This window comes from Hyalella azteca, unplaced genomic scaffold (genome assembly GCF_000764305.2).
Source record: "Hyalella azteca isolate HAZT.00-mixed unplaced genomic scaffold, Hazt_2.0.2 contig12180, whole genome shotgun sequence".
NCBI classification, from domain to species: Eukaryota; Metazoa; Arthropoda; class Malacostraca; order Amphipoda; family Hyalellidae; genus Hyalella; species Hyalella azteca.
Window position 1 is genome coordinate 6763 of NW_025942144.1, and position 22665 is coordinate 29427.

A 22665-nucleotide genomic window follows, 5' to 3' on the forward strand; every position below is an offset into this window, starting at 1 on the left:
CTTGAACTCTCCTTGCGGTTCAATTCGGCTCCATATAAATATTCCATTAAACAGAAATCTTTTCAACCCGAGTTAACCATGATTTTTACTGTCTTATACTTAGTAAATCTTTGATTGTAGAAGATTCTCAAAAAAATACAAAGAAACACCCGAGTTAACCATGATTTTTACTGTCTTACTTAGTAAATCTTTGATTGTAGAAGATTATCAAATAAATTTTGCAAATAAATACAAAGAAATTTTCTCTGAAGACAGCCAATTTATAAATAGTTTACACAAAAAATATACGACCGGTCATGACAGTAAATAGTTAGAACCGATGATGAGTGGAACGACATGTCTGACGATCGGCTGGAGGAAAGACGAAAAAACTTCGAGATTGGTAAGTGAGAAAATCCACTTACAGTATAATGAAAAAAGTCATTATGAACCTTCAACAAAGTGGGAAGATGGGCAGACACGGAAACGGACGGAAGGTTACGTGTTCGGACGGAATACGTGTTTTATCACTGCTATATGTGCCGTACGATTATACTTATAGCGTAATGCAACGATGATATGTACATATATGTTCACGGCTAAAACAAAACTTGCAAAATAGATCATATGCTCTGACACATGTTGGATTACAGACATTGATTAACAAACTTTAGAACTAACCAACTAAGAACTTGATAATTATATTTATTAAGTTCAGTGAATAGTGCATAAGGCCCTGTAAAAATATTATGTAGGTATTTTAACTGAGGGCTGATAAATACATGTGCGTAATATGCACGCTCTTCCCTGCAGAGTTCACAAGGAGAAATTTGCCCTCGCTGCCCGTGCTGGCGAATTTTTTCACCCATTAATGTTACATAAATAAGTAACATAAATTAAATTTCGTAAATATCGTACTAAATACAAACCCTTCACTGTTCAAGTGAATGAGTCACAATGTAATTAAAAATTTCCTCCCGTCATGATTTTGAAATATTCAGCCAAAAATTCTTCATCAGAGATTGTAAATGATTTAAGCTATTCGTACATTAGGGACGAAAGTACAGAAAACTCTGGATATTTGGTAACGGAATGTTTCGATTCAGCATAAATTCGCTTTAACAGGCAAATGGCCATAAAATGCCAAGTGGTGAGTGCGTTGCTTCCAATGCACGCTAGCAATGAATCACAGCATGAAATCTGGGATTGATCTCAGTGCTGAAACTTCAGGCCCACTCGATCCAAAGGCATGGGGCAAGCGTCATGCGCTCACCTTAATGAATGTTTAACTTCTAATTGATTCATATGAAATTTTTGAGAAAATTCTTTACGGGTTTGCAAACAAAATAACTTCATGCATGATTGACTTTAACGTGGAAGTTTTGCTTCTAACTGAAATATAATGGCAATTTATTCGGCTGCATTCGGTAACGCTATTGTGCATTTCAAGAGTGCAAAAACATTCTAACCCTCAAAAATATCGTGGCCAAAGTTGATATAGAGCTTGTACATTTTTTCTGGTGTTCTTTACCATGTGCACACTTTCATTGATCCAAACGCAGGTTACATTAAAATAAACAATAACTCAAACGCTTGTTTTGCACATTATACGGATTGCAAGGTGTAAGATGCACAGTATTTCATGGCGCTACTTTTAGTTAACAAATNCTCTAACCTAACAATACCTAACGTTAACACAAAACAACGATTTTTCAACACATATGATTGCACATCTAAAATGCTTTATTGAACGTTATGATTCACGCCTCAGCGCTGGAAAACCGGGCATTCAAAGGTCAGCGGACACCAAATTTCAGTTTATAAACTCATCCAGGAGGAAAAAATGTCACTAAAATGTTGCGATTTAAGGTATAAAATAACAATTTGGATTGTAGTTTACAAAAAAGGAAATGCAATCAAATGAAAAATAAGTTAAAGCGAAGAAAAAATACTAAAGAATAGAAAATCATAAAAATATGATGTTCGAAAGGAGAAAACGAAGAGGTAGTGAGAGCATAAGAAAGAAAATTTTTATCAAAGTATGGCAAGTAAATGTAGCGTCACTCAATCTGCCTGCTGTTTCAGTTATGTTTGTAGTTGGGTGTTTCATTATGGTTGAAAAAATTATGGATAAAGACAAAGAAACAGAATTGCATTTGAAATAGCCAAATAAAACGAAGGAGTGTAGCCAGCGACCAGCGTTCTTATTTTCGGTTGGTCCTTGGCGGTCTGCTGCGGTCGACGGGTGGGCGGCGGCGCCCCCCGGAGTCGTGGTCCCGAGCGTAGCCCGTGCGGGGTACAGACTGCGACCGAGCCTTCGCGCGCCTGAAATTTAAATTACATTTGCTAATACATTCCATTTTGATAATTTATACAAAAACCTTCCAACTTATTATATGACAAACTAATTTTTGTAGGTGACGTTTCAGGAAGATTTTTAGCCATAATTTCACAATTCGTCAAATTCATGTTTGACTGACTCTCAGCTTAGCTGCAATTAAGGGTAACGAGCGACATAGGAAGTTCGTTATAATTAAAATTCATGTTCGACTCTCAGCTTAGCTGCAATTAATGGTAACGAGCGACATAGGAAGTTTGTTATAATTAATTCATGCTCTACTCTCAGCTTAGCTACAATTAAGGGTAACGAACGACATAGGAAATTCGTTATAATTAATTCATGTTCTACTCTCAGCTCAGCGGGAATTAAGGACAACGAGGGCATTGGCCTTCACGCCGCCGACCTGCGCGCGTCCGACGGCGTCTTCGTGCGCGGCGTCTTCTCGTCGCCGGCGCCGAAGTCTTCACTCTGGCGGCGGCTGAGCTCCTTGGCGGCACGAGTCCTGAAGCTCCCGCCGCTCCCGCCACTACCACCGCCTTTACCGCGGCTGCTTCCACCGCCGCTACCGCCGCTGCTGCTGCCGGCACCACCAGTGCCTCGGCTGCCAGCTGAGCTCACCGTCAGATCGTTCAGGCTGGCGGCAAACCATACATTTTATAAGAATAAATTGATGTCCAGGGCGTATACTTTTGAAAAAGTTAAGAGATCGTAAGTTCATCAGCCAATCATTGACAGCTTTTCAATCAAAATTCACCAATCATAGACAAGAAAATAGGGCGTAAGTACTTACGTTCACTTAGCGAGTTTTGAAAGTGTGGCCCCAGGAACCGAAATATTAAAGCACGCTTAATTAAGTATATTTAATGGCCTAAGTGCAGTTAAGGGTCAATTTCTCGTCTGTGATTGGTGGGCTAAACTGTTGAAGCCGTCAGTGATTGGCTTAGGGAGTTAAGGACTCCTTACCGTTACTGACCATACGGTCGTGCATAATTTTTAAAAAGATTCTGACTATTAAATGATTCGTCAACTAATAGCACGAGCTGAAGAACAATAATCACCTTCACAGAGGGTTATGTATTAGGGTGTGGAGTGCACTGCACAGGAATGATGACCCTGCTTGATTTAATATTCATCATTTTCAGAATCATGACTACTTGAATTGTGATTTTAGTAGCGCTTCCTGTTCGAATATGTAGTCAGTAGCCAACCAAAAATCGATCAAAATTTGTTTCTGCGAATTTCACTTAGTATAGTAGTAGTATAGTATCTTCGGCATTGAAGAATAGGCCTGGATAGGCCTGTCGCCGATTCTTGTACTTTTTTTGGCTAGACTGGCCTCTTGATCAAATCTTTTCAACGGACGGTTGATTTAAAATCGCTTCCAGATTTCAGTTGTTCCGTAGGATACGAGGCATTTTAAGACTGAGGACTTCATCGAAAGTTAATGCCTAAGCGCCACTTCAGATGCCTAGGATAAAATAACGATTCAGTTGCGCCTTAATAATGACACTAATAAAGATTGACTTAAATGCACCGTTTCTCTCACCTCTTACCGATGCGTCGCCTCTCCAGCTCTCTGTTAACGGCGTCCGGCACCCCGCGACCTCCGCTGCTCTCTCCACGAGACGGCGTCTGTTGGTAGAAGACGACTAGTTAACAAATTTAGAGACAAAAAAATAAAGGATGTGTTTAAAATGTGTATTCATGTTTAAAATCTATTAGATACAATTTTATAATCTCAATTTATATTTTCTCAAGTGAGATCTGCAAGTCATTATTTTTTTTTGAGTCTTAAGTCTCCAATTCTGCAGTGCGCAAAGACGTGATCTCATACCTTGCGGTGGTTGCTGATGGTGAAAAGGTTGACCCAGACTGACCTTATTATCGTCACTTATAGTGAGCGGGTTGACCCAGACTGACCTTATTATCGTCACTTATAGTGAGCGGGTTGACCCAGACTGGCCTTATTATCGTCGCTGATAGTGAGCGTGTTGACCCAGACTGGCCTTATTATCGTCGCTGATAGTGAGCGTGTTGACCCAGACTGGCCTTATTATCGTCGCTGATAGTGAGCGGGTTGACCCAGACTGGCCTTATTATCGTCGCTGATAGTGAGCGTGTTGACCCAGACTGACCTTATTATCGTCACTTATAGTGAGCGGGTTGACCCAGACTGACCTTATTATCATCACTGATAGTGAGCGGGTTGACCCAGACTGACCTTATTGTCGTCGCTGATAGTGAGCGGGTTGACCCAGACATCGGCCCCTCGGGCCGCCCCCTCCCCAGGCCCGCCCCCCGCCAGACGGGCTCTGCTTCAGAGTGAGAAGGTTTGAGTGAAGCCTTCCTTGCATGCTAACAATTCTCAGGAATTATAGGTATGGAAAAATTTAGTCATGATTAGGTATATATATTTATTTATCATGGGTGAACGAAAGAAAGAGTTCTTTGTGTACCAATGTTTTTTCGTTGTATTCAAATATTCATGTAAAATTTATCATTGTGAAAGTTTATTACAATTAAATAGAAAGAAGTGTTTTGGTTTTATTACGTATTAGACACTCAATTTCTTATATAGTCTGCTGATAATTTTAGATTTGGCAGTATAGTCGGTAAATTTATCAACACAGACTATCAATAATAACCTATTGTTGATTTAGCCAAGTCTCCAACTTGTAGCACATGTAACAGCTCACATGGCAATGTCTTGCTTCTTATAGTTTAAGTAGTTACATAGGTTATTAATTAGTTGAGTAAGAGTGAAAAGGGTATGTATCAAATACTACACACGATAAATTCAATAAAATCCTGCTCGAGACAGATATCAGCTCATAATTCCTGAAACAAAAGCTAAGCCTCAAACACCATAAGCTCAAAATTTTAACTCACTCAACTACACAAAATCTCTTAAAATCAAAGTGTAAAGAATCAATTGCTATCTATAATAAAATTGGTAGCAAAGAATGAAAATCATGCACTAAAATTATCAACTACACCAAAAGCACGAAGAAAATACCTTGGGGGAAAGGCGTCAAAAATTAACAAGCAGACGTTCTAAACACCACAAGAAGAACGAGCGTGCGACACAAGAAAGTTCGGATGCGCACAACAGCAAGCGGCAATGTTGAATAAAGTTCAATGTGTATGCGAAGGAATCTACAATTGAATGATCCAAATAATCAGATGAGCGTCATTGATCAGCGGCAACGATCATTATTGCTTGACGTATTAAAAATGTCTCAAACCAGATATGGGACCATTCCCTCTGTGACTCAGTAGTTCAAAGGTTAAATACAGAGTATGAATCACATGGAATCAGAATATGTTAACTGAGAGTGAATGAACAATTATATCCTATGAAAATATTACGGAAAATGTTACTTGATCATACTCGTAATTTGATAAGCATCAGACACTGATCACACGAACCTCAAAGTTTACTAAAGTTTCCCACAAAATGTACGAAAATGTCCTACAAAACGCAAATCAAAACGAGTTTACAAAAAGGGAAAATTAACTCACAGAATGTTGCTTAAAGTTTACTATTGTGGATTTGAACATAAAAAACCCAATGTGATAAAAAATCTGAGAATATAATTCTAAATGCAGTTTCATCAAGGTAAAAAGTATTTATAAATTAACAAAGACATAGTAATATATTTGAGTGAGAAAGAGGTATAGACGAGGGATGGCTAGTAAGTTATATGATAGCTTTTAATTTAACTCGGACGAAGAATTTAGCTTATTTTTAATTAGGAAAAAGAGAAGTGCAACAATTGAAAAGTCCAAATATAAAATCATAATACAGCATGCAAGAATGAAAGGATCAGATAAAATTGGATTTTAAAAAGAGCTCGCAAAATATTTAATAGATGCAAATCGTCAAAAAATTTAGGAAATTTTTCATTTACTCGGGCTGGCTGAAAATTTTTTCAAGACATCACAACTTTGAGGAACTAGAAATTATGATCATTCATGATCAAGCATGATCATTCATGATCAAGCATGATCAAACATGATCAAGCATGATCAAGCATGATCAAGCATGATCAAGCATGATCAAGCATGATCAAGCATGATCAAGCATGATCAAGCATGATCAAGCATGATCCAGCATGATCATTCATGATCAAGCATGATCAAGCATGATCCAGCATGATCATTCATGATCAAGCATGATCGAAATCTCGTATACGGCGGTACGCTGACAGAAATATTCAATGGGAGAGCTAAAAGTGAACCAGAATTCGAAAGAAACCAAGAATTTTTTTAGCCCGTCAGAGTTTGATTGCTTTGAAGTTTAACAAATTTTTAACTAATATTACTGTGGTCCAACTCAATAATGAGTTTCAATAAAGAATTTGTCTAGAGATTGATTGACCGGAGAAGGTTCAGATTCCACTGAATAAGTTACATATTTTAGAGTTGTCAGACCATCATAGGAATACGATGATTTCAAGACATTATAGGATCACCGAGCTGCATTTATGATGAAGACAACAGTATCCTATAACAGGGAGGATTGTCATTGAGACAAAGCGTCGTTTATTTAAGATGCCTGCACACGGGGATAATTTTAGAAGAAATTTCCAGTGGCTAATAGTATCCGCTTCTAGTTTTATCGGCCAGTGGGCGTATACACGAGGCAACTTTTAGCTTACAGTGTTTTTTCATCGGTACCCGCCAGAGCGTCGTTAGGAGCAGTCGAGTGAAGTCCGCACTTGGTGAAAAAATTTGGAACATGACTATGACAATGAGTTTTAGGACGCTTATGAAGAAGCAGTTGATGCAGTTGTTTTACTCCAGCTGAGGTCGCAAAAAACTTTGTCAATCAACATAGACTGTGGGTGGAGACCGAGAAGGATATAGAGATGACTTAGGAGCAACATCGATTTTGTTTCGTGCACAGTTACTCACGGCCCATTCAGCCCAGCTAGCTACCTGCAAGCGCATATAAGTTAAACTTTTTTGACTTCATGCGTGCGCGGCCGCTCACTACTCGCCCCTGAGGCTGGGGGCAATTAGGATCTCTACACACAAGAAAATTAGCCCCAAAATTACTTTCGGATAACATTAACCGGAACTTCTAGCCGCTAATATTATCCCCGTGTACAAGTACCTTACCCAGTTAGAATTTTGAGCCGAGACCGGCGCCGGGTTTAGCCGGGCTGGTCGCGCTTTAGCAGGAATAATTTTAGAAGAAATTTCCAGTGGCTAATAGTATCCGCTTCTAGTTTTATCGGCCAGTGGGCGTATACACGAGGCAACTTTTAGCTTACAGTGTTTTTTCATCGGTACCCGCCAGAGCGTCGTTAGGAGCAGTCGAGTGAAGTCCGCACTTGGTGAAAAAATTTGGAACATGACTATGACAATGAGTTTTAGGACGCTTATGAAGAAGCAGTTGATGCAGTTGTTTTACTCCAGCTGAGGTCGCAAAAAACTTTGTCAATCAACATAGACTGTGGGTGGAGACCGAGAAGGATATAGAGATGACTTAGGAGCAACATCGATTTTGTTTCGTGCACAGTTACTCACGGCCCATTCAGCCCAGCTAGCTACCTGCAAGCGCATATAAGTTAAACTTTTTTGACTTCATGCGTGCGCGGCCGCTCACTACTCGCCCCTGAGGCTGGGGGCAATTAGGATCTCTACACACAAGAAAATTAGCCCCAAAATTACTTTCGGATAACATTAACCGGAACTTCTAGCCGCTAATATTATCCCCGTGTACAAGTACCTTAAGCATTTAACGTCTGTTTGTAGATGTCACTCAAATGGCCCAATAATCACAATACAAGAGTGACCGCAGTAATCATATACCGGTAACACGTCTGAGACTCGCTTGGTTTAAAATTAATTTTCTATAACGTATAACATAGGATTTTAGTTTTTATAACTGGTAAAGCTCTATAATACTTTATCGCAAATACATAAGCATAGAGACAAAATTGGGTTTAATGAAAGAACCGAAGAGAATTAGGGTGGCTGTACAAGGTTTAGAAGCTACTGTTACGTAGGAAGCAGGATAAACAAGTTGTCATGAGAACTGCTCTGTACCTATAGGGCAACTTGGCGCTATCGATGGCTGGTGACACTCGGAACAGATGAGAAACTGGGGGAGGGTGTCGCGCGATACGCCTGGGGGAGCTGAGAGTGGGAGTCCACAACATGTTAAATGAAGTCGTATGTAACGAGGAGAATTACGAAGACAGTGGAAGGGGAAGAGAATGATAGTAGCTTAAAACTAGGAGAAATACATGATCAAATGTAAAAAAAAGAATAAAGGAAAGTGTAGGAGGACCATGTAAATTTTATAACACGAGCGTACGGAAAACGTGTTGGTAGCTGGAACCGAATTCATCTTTTAAACCGAAATCATAAAACAAAATATTTTGGAAACAAATATGTTATCCAGTAATGGGCATCGAGGGTCATGGTCATTCGACTAGCAAATGGAGAGTCTCAGAAATACAGCGAGAGATACAATCCTAGTGCGAGATAAATTCTATAAAATAAGATTTAAGATGAATCACAGATAATGTGACCTATGCTCATGTGTTTGGTAGGAAGATAAGGCAGAAGAGATGCTCGAAATGGTACCAGGAGATCAACGATGAGCCTCAAAGAGACAAAAAATAAATATTCAGACGTGAGTTTCACACGAGTAACAATAAGTTGTGAGTAACAAATACATGAAATACACGCAGTTTGACTGAAACTATGTTCGACAGTCAAGTCGAGTAAACTTTGTCACTCAAAATTATTTTGCTCCACTCGGTCGTAAAAATTGAGTTCAGTCACACAAGAACATATCAGGGGACCTGGACTGCAACACACCCACAACTTCACTGTTGCGTTGTTCAATCTTCCTCCAGGTTCTGATCTCTATAGCCTGCCTATTGCTGCTGCGGGTCTTAACACAAGATCAGCCCTGAATTAAAGCCATATTAACAGCACAATCCGACGAGTTCAAGCACTCGTTATAAATCAAGCATTTCCATAATATTTAAATAACCCAGCACATAATTATAAATCCCTAATTAAGTTCACACAGTGCAATAAGATCATCGAATTCTTCATGTCCTGTGCCCACACATTACTTCGATCAACGCTAAACTTATATTTTCATATGGGAATAATTGTGATCATGTCCTGTGCCCACATACTACTTCGATCAAAGCTAAACTTATATTTTCATATGGGAATAATTGTGATTACCTCGACAAGTCCTCAAGTTTCTTGAGCAGCCGCTCGTTTTCTTTAGAGACGAGTTCCTGGTCTCTGACCAACAGAGTTGACAGCTCCTGCAACAAAACGTACACAAGAACGCGAGTGTGGTGTCGTTCGAACAATGCATAGTGACGGTAATAATTTGTAGAGAACATACAAAGAGTTAACAAGTTTGGACAAATTTACTACGGAAAAATTATACAAGACTTTTGCTAGGGAAATCTTTTTACATTGTGGAAGAAACCGATGCCGAAGAGATCCGTTATTCTGGCCCCTAACATTTATGCAGTATTACACATTCTTCACCTCATTGTTTATAGCTGTGGGCCTCCTTCAGTTTAGAGAAGACCGGAAGAATGGTTTATCCGTAAGAGGTACATAATTTTAGAACTAATATACAATCATCTTTACCCTTACAGACAAGTTTCAGCTTGAACTTGACCGACTAACGGACGTTTTCGTGGGTAATGGTCCAAAACTATTCATGCTTCCTACCTAACATAGCAAACGACAAATGCTATAGTTAAATGTAGTTAACTATAGCATTAAATGTCTATTAAATAACATTAAATGTATAAATTATATATTAAATGTCATTCCGATACCCTCGAGGTCATTCACTACAATATTCATGGTGATCCTCATATATGATTTTACATCCCGTCAATCAATTTTGAACAATCTCTCAATTTGAGATAGGTGCCTAACATGTCAGACATTTTATTGCTTTTAAACTGCTTCTAGGTGGTTCCACCATTATTAAAAATTTCGATATTGTTTAAAATTATTCTTGCTTCCCATTGGTCTCACCTCGAGTTCTTTGATCTCTTTCCTGGCCTCATCGTGAGCCTCCATGTAGTGCTGCACGAGCCCCACCAGCTCGCCAGGCTCCAGCTGCTCCAGTTTCTCCTTATCCAGCTTGAAGGAGGCGCGTCGTGACAGCGCCTGGGATTGCGAGCCTGCAACGTACGTTAGGAAGTCTCAGCCTAAATAAGGAGCTGCCCCACGATATGAACCAAAGTAAGACAGTCGCCTGCAACGTACGTTAGGAAGTCTCAGCCTACTAAGGAGCTGCCCCACGATATGAACCAAAGTAAGACAGTCGCCTGCAACGTACGTTAGGAAGTTAGGAAGTCTCAGCCTAACTAAGGAGCTGCCCCACGATATGTGTGTGCGATAAACCAAAGGAAGACAGTTGATTAATTTTTGAAGATGACAACCTACTGAAGCGATGAAAATTTTCTGATGAAGAACGTATAAAAATAGATTGAGTTTCGAGTAAAATCTCAGAGAATTTGATAGAATAAAACAACAATAGTTGTAACCTTGAGAATCAGAAACTACATTCCTAATTTTATATATATTTTTCAAATACTCAGAGTTTTGAGACCCTCAGCGTAACATTTTGGTTCAGACCTTTAATTATTTGTCCATTTTCTTACAACCGAAGTTTATGCGTCATTTCACTCCTTAGCGATAGTTCTGATGTGCTTTTGGAGCGAAATATTTCAGTAAGTTAGTTTCATGTTCCAACCATCAGTAATGCAATCTGAATTATTATTGGTATTATCTTGACTCAAAATGCTTGCTTTAAATTATATGTTTCAGTGCTTAATATTCGTGATTTACACAAAGAAAAATTACGTTGTCAGAAGTCTTTCTGTGAAACAATAGTAAACTAGGTTTTGGAAATTTCGCTTAAGACTTGGGCGAAATACCGTAATACATAATAAAATTAAAATTTTTAGGAAAAATTAGGAATTAGGATGAATATTGATTGTTTTTGGAATTCAAACGGTGCAGACTCGTACATTGTGCAGCCCTGTAAACTCGGCAGAGCCTTTGACATTAATAAATCTTGTCACAACCAAGCCATAATTTCGTTATTAAAGTACGACTAAACTGAATCTTTAACCTAAAGTTAAACTCAAATAAGTATTTTGCGTCAGAACTCTCATGGAGACAAGAAGCTGTGACTGTGAAGCACTGACCTTTGGTCCCGCTGGCAGGTTCAAGCCCCGGGGCGCCGCCCCCCGCGGTGGCAGAGCTGGGGTACACCACGGGGACTCCATCTACACCGAGCGGCATCTCACCTTCACATGAAGCTTAATATCATCGAACAAATTAATTCAAGAGTTTATCATTGGTTATGGGAGTAAGAAAGTTAAGCCCAATGAGAGTTTATCATTGGTTATGTAAGCAAGAAAGTTAAGCCCAATAGTTTGCTCATAAAATTTTATTGTTGAATTTCGAAACAAATTTCATTCTATGAAATACAATGATTATAATTTAATATTACCCTTCCAAAAATATTATTGATTCAATAACATTTTAGTTATAATGATGTTCATTTGATCAGCAATAAAAGGATTTTAAAATATCACAGAACGTTGATCAATATTGACGAACCATTTTTAGCGGCGAGGTCGAGCAGCAGCCGCAGGTGTTGGTTCTCCTCCTGCAGCAGCTGCACGTCCTTCCTCAGGTTCATGATTAGCTTCTCTTTTGGCTCCTGAGAATAAATAAATAATTCTAATATTTTTGTATACTTTAGAAGCAAATAAATTTTCAGAGTTCTTAGTATATTAACAGTAAATATTGAAGACATGCGTGAACGAATACAACGTAAATTTCTTTTAGCCATTGATGTTATGAACAAAAATAAAGATGCATTCGAACTTTATTTAAGCGATCTTAATTGTGAAAAGTGACAAGAAATCAAAAGTTTGTGAAATTTGTATGATAATATTTTTGTGCTTATTATGTCATACGTAGTCGACGCAGTGAATTTACAGTTATTGTGGCAGCGCCGTAGGAATAGCTAGAGTATAAAACTCCTTCATAACTAAATATGTTATATATTACATTAATAAATTCCAAAATTAGTGTAAGAAACATCGAAATGTTTACATTATAAAAAATTTTGAACTAGTTGAATATTCTTTTAACGAATTTTTTTTAATTCATCAAATGCATTTAGAATAACTTATGAACAGCATAAGTATAAGTTCGGTCGTGCATTGAATTCGTATGAAAGTATTGGGATTCCCATTTAGCGCTCTCTCTCACGACGTGCAAAGATCCAGCAAATTTGCTCATTGTAATAAATTAATGCGATGCCCTGAAAGTATAACAAAAATTGTCGAGTCTCCTTAACCGTTATACAATCATGTTGGTACAACTAAAAATAAAATAATAATGTCAAGTAATGTGCTGCATTTACGTAATTCCTTTGATTGTGTTGAGCAGTAACCAAACTGAGTTGAAATCGGTCGAATAGGTTCAGAAAGATTTGTTGAAAAAGATTCATGAGGGTAATTAAATAATAAAATTTACACTTGGATTTATAATGGTAAATTTAAATCAGAACAATCAGTGACTGATATCGATTTGACATAATGATACCCGTGTGATTACAATGAGGAATAGTGATGAATACCAGCGCACATGAACTGTTATGTGCTCCTATGTTTTGCAGATGATGGTGGGCTTCAAGGGCATTATTCATTTACTGATGGAGATCTCCACTCACCATTACAATGAAGAGCTTCATGCGTGTTAAAAAAGTCGTAATGTCATGATGATTCTCACCATTATGATGAAGAGCTTCATGCGTGTTACAAAAGTCGTAATGTCATGATGATTCTCACCATTATGATGAAGAGCTTCATGTGTGTTACAAAAGTCGTAATGTTATGATGATTCTCACCATTATGATGATGGGCTTCGTACGTATTCGCTTGGCGCGCGCCGCATAGCGCAATGTGTTGATTGTCTCGCTGATGTTCGATCGCGCCGGCGACACGCACGCTATCTGCCCACCAAAGATTATTTTGAATGTCAGAGGTAAATGCATGAGTAATGTTTAAATGCACGAGGAATGTGTCTAATTTATTTATTATTTTTTTGTTAGTAATATGCAGCTGAAGCTGGAATATCAAGGTAAAGTCTACACAAATTTTAGAGGCGTTGTTTAATGACTTGATTGAAAAGAACAGATCTATTTTTATTTTAAACTGACGCAAGCTTAATTTGCATGAAACGAATCTGAATAACTGATTTATACCATGTAAATAAAGTGAATAATTTTTAAATTTTCAGCTGAAATAATCAAGGCTTTGGTATGAAAATAACAGTTTATTCTATCCCCGCAAAATTTGATTGCACAGATGACGTAACAAAGACATTTAGTATAAAAATAACAGTTTATTCTATCCCTGCAAAATTTGATTGCACAGATGACGTAACAAAGACATTTAGNGTATGGGATGTGACCGTCGCGCTTACGTGGGTCAGACAGCGCAGAGATGCATGTCCCTGGCAAGCCAATATACTTTTAGCTGACACGACTTATGAAGAGCTGTTGCCTTCAGTAAATACATTAAGAAACGATAAAAAAGAAATTCAACTAACGTAAAAATCGAGCAAAGTGTAAGAGAAATTCATTTGGCTGAGTTTAAGGCTATGTAACTGTTAGATACGCTTTGAAAAAGCAAACATAATCAGAATGTACGACTTGATAGATGAAATTTCATCAGTAAACTCATGAAGAAAAAAAAGAAAGCCTATTCCGCGCTTTCAAAAACAGCATAAGGATTGCATGTCATCAACAAAATCCACGGATAATAAAACTAAAATTCAATTACTTTGATGCAAATTCCAAGCAAAAAAATGTGATATAATTAATGTTCATATATGTTTGTTGATTTGATCAAAAGCTCCATTATAATCAATAAAGAATAGAAAATATTCAGGAAAGTTTGAAAATATTTTTCAGAACCACCGAACGGAGCAAGAAAATTTAAAATTTCCTGTTCAATGTAAATTTACTGTGTTCGATCCTGCATGAATACGAGATAAAGAAACTCCCAAATATTTGGTCATATTAAAAGCACAGTCAGGAACTTCACGCTGTGTTTACTTCTTGGCCAGAATGGAAGCTGAAAACAATTACCAAAACGACGGCCATCGAATGAGTGTTAGCTAACTCATGAATAACTCTAAACCTTAAAAGAACATTGAGCATAAGTGCATAGGAATCGCTGACTGCAATGTTCTGCATGAGAAAAACACAAATAAAAGAAATTAGAGTAAAGGAAAAAAAAATTTGATGAAATGAGTTCTGTACATTAGTACAGTAAATTAGTAACTGTCCAGCACGAAAATACCAATGCAAGTTTTGATCACTCGACACCTAAAAAAAGTCATACGACAAATCTACAGATGCAAAGTACGAAAACTTATTGCGATTACGCTTAACTAATAAAATTATGTTAAATACAAAGACTTACATTAAGTATTTTCTTTACATTTTGAGCCACAGTGTTTCACCTCGTGAGGGAGAGCGAAACAGTAACGGTTTTGTCATTGATAACGAGTTATAAACTGTGACATGACAAATTATAGCTAACTTCAATTGGCACTTCATCTGCTAACAAGACATCAATCCACGATGAAAACATTGCCAGTCTTCCGCGCCTGAGACGGACAAGTTATTTGTATCTGCCAATGCTATTCGTACGTATAATCCTCCAACGGAACGAAGAAAGATCGAGTCTAGCGCAGTAAACAGAGACAGGCCCTGTGGTCGATAATGCCAAAAGAGGTGCAAAGAAGACTTGCAGTCGCATTTTATTGACTGCAAATAAACTAAACTAAATGATAATGCGACAACCTTTGTGAAATTTAAACATATTTTCCGCTCAAAACTCACCAAGAACCATTAAGCTTTTATTAATGTTATTCGCCTCCTCGAGAGTCTTGCCCTCAGAAAGCGTCTTCTTTGTCATCTCAGAGCCCGCCAAGTCGACGAAGTTCACCTTGCCCGACTTTGTTATGAAGACGCCGTCGTCAGCCTGGAGATTAAATTTTAAATCTGAATGGAACAATATCTCTGTTCGAAAAATCCATATATGGTATAATGTTGATAATTAGATATTGCTAGGAATTTTTCCCCGCTTTACGATCACTGAAAATTTTTTTAGTGCGCTCCAGTAGTAATAGATGTTTTTTTTCATTCATTACTTAAGTTCAAAAAATGGTTTTGGTCAAGAATTTCTCGAAGAAAAATCGATATTCTTGTAAGAATTTATCTCGAATATATGAATTTTTATATCCGATTACGTTGTTACAACAATATTCCAAACAATTTTTTTGACCGTATTAACAACAAAGTAATAGTGGTCAAAAATTTCCCGCTGAAAAATCTATATTCACGTAAGAATTTATCTCGAATATATGAATTTTTATATCCGATTACGTTGTTAGAACAATATTCCAAAAAATTTTTTGACCGTATTAACAACAAAGTAATATTAAGAATCATCAGCATGATTTTTTCCCGTAGGATTCACTCATAACTAACAGAGTTTTATACGGGTCCGCACCTTTTGTTCGGTTTTTTGACCTAACAAAGTGCGTCGTAGTGCGACGAAAGTAATATTAAGAATCAACCGTATGATTTTTACCCCTATAATTCAGTCAGAATTGACAGAATTTTATACGGGTCCGTACCTTTTGTTCGGAGTTGATGGTGACGGTGAGGATGGTGTGGCTACGGGAGCTGTACTCGTTCATGTTGTGGGAGGCTACAGCACGATTCCGTAAACCTGAGTTCATAATAAAGACGCTTATAAATTAATTATATTATGATGAGGTTTCCGCAAATGATGCATACATGATAAAGATGGAGCTGTCTAAGTAATAATTATAGCAGATAAACAAAGCTGTAAAGAATTTTACTGAACATACTTCTCCCGTATGCATAAGGTTGGGACCTTTTAGGTAGGACCAGAGTTAATGAGCTCGGACAAAATTCATTTTGGACCAAACTTGACCGAGGTTGTTCAGCAATTTGGTATGTTATCATTTACTTATGTTATGATCCTTTTCTTGCTTGTTAACCTTGGCTATTTTCTCTATATTGTTTATAATCTCGAATAACCTCAATATGTTTTCAAATTGTTCATTCTTTGTTTTCATAAACCGTTACAATCCACAACTGAGTTTTCATTCTGAACGATCCCCTGAACAGAGCCATATTCTTTATAAAAGCGATTTGAAAACATTAGTTAGTTCTCTATGATGATCAGCGATGATGAATGCAGGACAACGACTGAAAATGACTTTGTAAAAATGACGATTCGTGGATAAAGTTAACAAACCTGAAATCAATCATTTCGCTTAGTTGCGTTTCCTATTTAAAATAATTATAATATCAAAACAATTACCAACTAACAAGCAAACATCGTCTTCAAGTGTCGACGTAAGCGTACCTTCTTCCAGCACAGCGAGCAGATCGTCCAGTTCGGAGCACTCGATGCTGAAGAGATTCTCGACGAAGAAACCGCGACGCTTCTTGGACCAGCGGACCTGCAGTGGCTTGTTGTTCGTCCCGATGTTGAGCAGGTCTATCACCTGGAGGCCGGACATGTTACGTGTAATTAACTTTAATGATGGAAGAACTCGAAATCCAAAAATCGACAATCGATAAAAAAAATTGCGCTGTTGGAGCATGTTACTCAGCATACTCCTTCGTGATTAGATGATACTGACTATACTCCATTAGTACTTTACATGCAACGGAAGGCGTTTATCTTCTTTTGAAAATAGAGTAATAATGAATTTAACCTATTTAGAATGTTAATACTATTCTGAATACTATTTCATACCTACTTATTTTTGTATAATATCTCTAAGAATAGGAGAAAACGCTAGTCAACTCGAATTCAAATATTTTCATGCTCCTTATGTTACCTTTTCGTTGTAAATTTCGAGGTATGATGCCTGTATGGTGAACTCTTGCTCCGGCCGTGCTTCGAGTTGATTGAAGAGATACACGAAGGAGCGAAATATGAGACCATGGTCTTCCGACAGCAAGTCAGGCTCTTTGTCGAACTGCTCACGAAAAACAGGTTTTTTCGTAAGATCTCGCATTAAACTTCAGTAGTTATCAATTTAATTAATTATTAAAACTAAAACCAATTGGTAATTTCAGAGTAGGGAGGCTCTAAGTAGTCCTTGAGTCCTAAAAAAGGGACGTAGGATGAGGCTTTATAGAATACGGAAGACGAGAGCACGTCAGTGACCATGACACTATATAATATGTGTCATGCATCCACGCTGTTACACGTAGTCAAGATAGGCGTAACTATGAATTATTTAATTCTGAACATGATCTGCATTATTAAGTACGGTTAAATGTAGGTACATTCTCTTCAATACTTTGACATTCCCTGCTAATTTTCTAATATTACATGAACGTTAACATATACTGTTACTACATAATATAAAATGTTACACTGACTAATATTAATTATTTTATGCGCATTCATATAATTACTTCATTCTTTTATACTTATGTTTTACTTCATGCCTTTTTTTATTTGTTTGATTTAATACATAGTTTGTGCTATGTATTAAATTAAACAAATAAAAAAAGGCATGCATGAAGTAAAACTTGTCCTAAATGCCAATTCTCACATAACAGGCCAATTTGAGTTCAGATGCACGGAATGGTTAACGGATTGTTGGAGGGAAGTGAAATCTTGCATTGACGTCAACTTTTTTAGAAGATGAAACCTCTCACTGCCTGCCGTTGACCATAGCAAGCACTTATCGATTTCTTTAAGCTTGTATTCCCTCCCAATGCGAGAAACTTTGCAGCGAACCGCCGTCTATTGCCTATGATTTTGATATAGGTTTATCATTAACTTGCACGAGTGGATGATCTACCTAAACATTTTGCCAATGTAATAAAAGGTGGAGGTAAATTTCCTGAAACTGTCCAATTATCACTTCTAAGCAGTTGTGTTAAATTCTAACACTTTTAAGCCGCTGTGTTAAATGACCACCAATAACCGACATTAATATCACGATTATTGTTGTAGAGGTCTTGAATTAAACGTACTATCCTAATGACATTGTCTCACCAGATGCGGAGGTCCAGTGAGAGTGTGTGTTTTGCCAGAGCCCGTCTGTCCGTAGCAGAAGACCGTGCATGAGAAGCCGTCTAGCGCCATGTCCAAGACGCGCGTGATGCCCGAGTGCTCCAGAATGTCGGCTTGCACGGCCTCCATCTCAAACACGACGTTGTACGTGAACATCTTGGGCTTCTGGATCACTTGACCGTTCACGCCGTCCATGTTGATCTGACCAAGGATTAATAGCAATCAAATCTTAAACACGACGTTGTACGTCGTGTGGCTTCTGGATCGCTTGACCGTTCACTCCGTCCATGTTGATCTGACCAAGGATTAATAGCAATCAAATATTGATGGCGTCTCGCCATGTGGGTACGTTATGGCCCATGATCCAAATATTGAAAAACAATGTACGCAACGACGAAAATTTAATTAAGTCTTGAAAGATCCGTCTGCCCAATTTTCATTTTATGTTATTTATGCATGCAGCCCACGCGGATCTGAAAAAGAACATGTGAAGTAAACCTATACGGGCAAAATTTTATGATGGATTCCTCAATATACCGATCAGTATTCGTTGACGAGAAATGAAAAGCAGGTTATGTTGATAAAAACGATGTGTATCGCTATTTTCTAATTAATGTATCAATAACAAGGAGTTAGTGACATTTTAGTGCACACCGCGAATTTCAGAAGAGTTTGTGTCCGATCTGATTTGGTGTTTCGTGAAAATATATATAGGCAAATCTCTGGTTTACATTTCACGGTACAATCCGGCTCATTTTATGCAATGTTTTTCTGCGATAATACTGAATAGATTTGATGTAGTTGAACAAAGAGCCCATCGTTGTTGTAGCCTTGCAATAGGAGCATTAGCTTCTAAAAGTTCCTACCGCCTGTGAGCTCGGCAGTTGTCAATAGCTATTCTTTGACACTCATTAGCTCGTTACTACAGAAGTAACAATGTAACCTCCAAAAGTTCACAGGGTACGCAATAGTGAGTGGTCGAGTTGTATGCGTATGCAAGAGACAACCTACCGTAGCACCATCATCGATCGCGTGTGTAGAGTGAGCATACGAATATATGAAATAAGCAAGCAGCGATAGAAGCAGCACACACTGAACAACAGCAGCGTGTGACGTCAAGAGCAACAGCTCGCCGAGCATGAAGTAAGTAATATATGAAGTAAGCAAGCAGCGATAGAAGCAGCACACACTGAACAACAGCAGCGTGTGACGTCAAGAGCAACAGCATCGATTGCTAGTGACTCGATCGCGCGGTGTTTGAGCAACGCTGCCTTGGGAACCGCAGCACGGCTTGCAGCCAGCGCGCCTCTTCCATTCATGTGCTTAGAGTGAACGCGCATGTATATTTAATTTAGCGTCGTGGATGATTCATTTATTTAACTTTCAGTTCTTTATTAATATGAATTAGTATCGAATCTTTATTTAGCTGGAGAGAGACACGATGTGAATCAAACAAGAATATTTAAATTTGCACCTTAGAAATAATTTTTAGGTACTGGTTTTATGGAAGTCATGAAACCACAACCTTAAGCTATACAAACCAGCTTATTTAGTAGTCTAAATGAGAATGATTTTACTTCCCACAGCAAAAAGTAACAGAAATAGAAGAAAAATGTTAACGTATCACAACGATTTATTTTTTATGCGTATAGAAGCCCGAAGACTACCCATAAAGTGCATGTAAACGGACGCTCAGAACGTGACACCGATAACTCCAGGCGGCCCAGATTATTTGCAATCAATAAAGCAGCATCGTTCTTCTGATTGTAGACACGACTGCTAGTTTGAGACACAATGCCTGACGTTTATGCTAAAAATTCTTTCATTAAAAGATTGCTTCCTAAGATTTTTAGACTTAGAATTTAATATACATGTCATCAGAATCAAAAAAGTTCATGTAAGGGTCAATAACCGCTATGATTTTTGCGGTCTTAAATTTAGGGGTCATTCTGAGGTATTGGATAAGTCAAAATTTTCAAATTCTAATGAGAAATAACGATTTTGAGCTGATGATTCCCTGTAAAATAACTTCCATAAAACAAAATTATGCTAATGCATGTAAATTAAAAAAAGAATATTCTCATACCCGCATTTTCCATGGTACAAAGAATATCAATTTTACTCTAGTTTCAACGCATTAAAAAAATATTTTGCGAGTTTCAAATTCAACTTATGTATATTAATTTAAAATTCTAATTGACATTTTCAGTTCAGTCCGTCCCCTTCAGTTCGGCAATGCCTTACTATTTTCTCACTTATAAATTTTCAAGTCCAGGTAACATCCATAATTCACGAGTATTGTGAATACGCGTCCGAACATTTCAAACATTTTTATGGCGTCAAGCTCCCAATACACACACAAAAAACATTGAACACTATTTAAAAGATCAGCTTGAGAATATAGCTAAAAAATCTCAAATTCTCAAAAATCTCAAAAAAAAATCAGCTTGAGAATATAGTTAATAAAAAAATAAAAGATCAGCTTGAGAATATGACACGAGATAAGTTATAATGCGCAGAAAGAAGGTTGCTATGGTCCACACATGTGAAAACATATAACATGAAACATTCATTAATCCATTAGCGAGACATTAAATAAAGAATATGCTTCAGTAAAATTTGTTTAAAGTATCAAATGAACTTTCTAATTCCTTGTGAAAAGAGAGATTACAAGAGAACCTTACTGCTCCTCTAAATGCGTACACATTAGGGCCTATACTTTAAAAAAAAGTTAAGAGATCGTAAGTTCATCAGCCAATCATTGACGGCATTTCAAGCAAAATCCACCAATCATAGACAAGAAAATAGAGCGTAAGTACTTACGTTCACTTAGCGAGTTTTGAAAGTATNTGACTACGACGTGACCCACCTGACTACGACGTGACCCACCTGACTACGACGTGACCCACCTGACGACGACGTGACCCACCTGACGACGACGTTGATGCTGTCGCAGTCATCGGCCTCTTCGTCACACAGAGAGCCTCGGGAGCCCAGGTCCCGGGACCGGGTCATCGTCTGCGACAGGTCCAGAGAACTCGCCGACCCGCCGAGGCTGGGAACAAATAAGTTCATTTTTCATTTGCCTCATTTAAGACAAAAAAATTTTTTACTCTAAAAAGTGTTTTAATAAGTTCATTTTTCGTTTACCTCATTTAAGATAAAAGTATATTTTACTCTAAAAGTGTTTTAATAAGTTCACTTTTCATTTGCCTCATTTAAGACAAAAGTATATTTTACTCTGAAAAGTGTTTTAATAAGTTCATTTTTCGTTTACCTCATTTAATCAAGACAAAAGTATATTATACTCTAAAAAGTGTTTTAAACTTTCATTTAAAAGTATAGAAATGCCACAGAGTTAGTTTAGTCAGTTAGTTAGTTTAGTAGCACATAAGTTCATTTTTCATTTGCCTCATTTAATTAAGACAAAAGTATTTTTTACTCTAAAAGTGTTTTAAACTTTCATTTAAAAGTATGGAAATGCCAGAGGGATAAAACAAATTATTTAAAGGAATTATCATTTCTAGGCATGAAGAATCAAGTACAATTAAATCATCATCTCGACTAATTATAAAGAGTAGTGCGCATTAAAGGTTTTTGAAACAAAAATCAAACTTAATCTGTTGGCTGACGTTACATATCCCTTTATATTCTTGCTCGTGTTTGTTGGAATGTCAACCGTTCATGCTCAGTTCATTTCATTAATGAGTCTCTGCTGTTGAATTCGATTAAAACTCATTTAGACTCAATTATTGTTAATATTAGCATGCCTAATATTATATTATTTGCACTTGCCTTCTAATTTAGAAGACAGTATGCGGGAAAACAGTCGATTTGGGACTGTCTCGAGTCGAGACAGTCTTCGAGATACAGTCGAAGACTGTCTCGAGAGACAGACAGTCTTCGAGATACAGTCGAAGACAGTATGCGGTTTAGAAGACAGTATATCCAGGGCAACCAAGGTGAACATGCTTTATTGAGAGTTGGTTGCATTGGTTGCTAGAAAAAAAGGCTCACAGTAGAAATACGTGCAATAAAGCATGTTCACCTATAGGTTGCCCTGGATATAACTGTTAATTGCCGTTGATTATTGACATCTATGATAATAAAAATGATTTAATTTGGCATCAACAAATCATGACAAATATGGCATCGACAAATGATTTA

General features: G+C 37.6%; 1 protein-coding gene across 1 annotated transcript; it reads right to left on the minus strand.

The window, feature by feature from the left end:
• Positions 1-1910: 1910 nt before the first annotated feature.
• On the minus strand, positions 1911-21780 carry LOC108669298 (kinesin-like protein KIF12). Its single transcript, XM_047883172.1, has 18 exons — positions 21776-21780; positions 21364-21553; positions 18481-18699; positions 17306-17446; positions 16825-16966; positions 16064-16158; positions 15264-15405; positions 13794-13867; positions 13260-13364; positions 11960-12062; positions 11542-11643; positions 10361-10509; positions 9539-9624; positions 8378-8467; positions 4542-4632; positions 3867-3952; positions 2724-2954; positions 1911-2304 (listed from the first exon to the last, which is right to left on the minus strand). The coding sequence occupies exons 1-18, from the start codon at positions 21778-21780 to the stop codon at positions 2184-2186; spliced, it is 2172 nt and encodes a 723-aa protein (XP_047739128.1). The 3' UTR covers positions 1911-2183.
• Between the last annotated feature and the right edge of the window lie 885 nt (positions 21781-22665).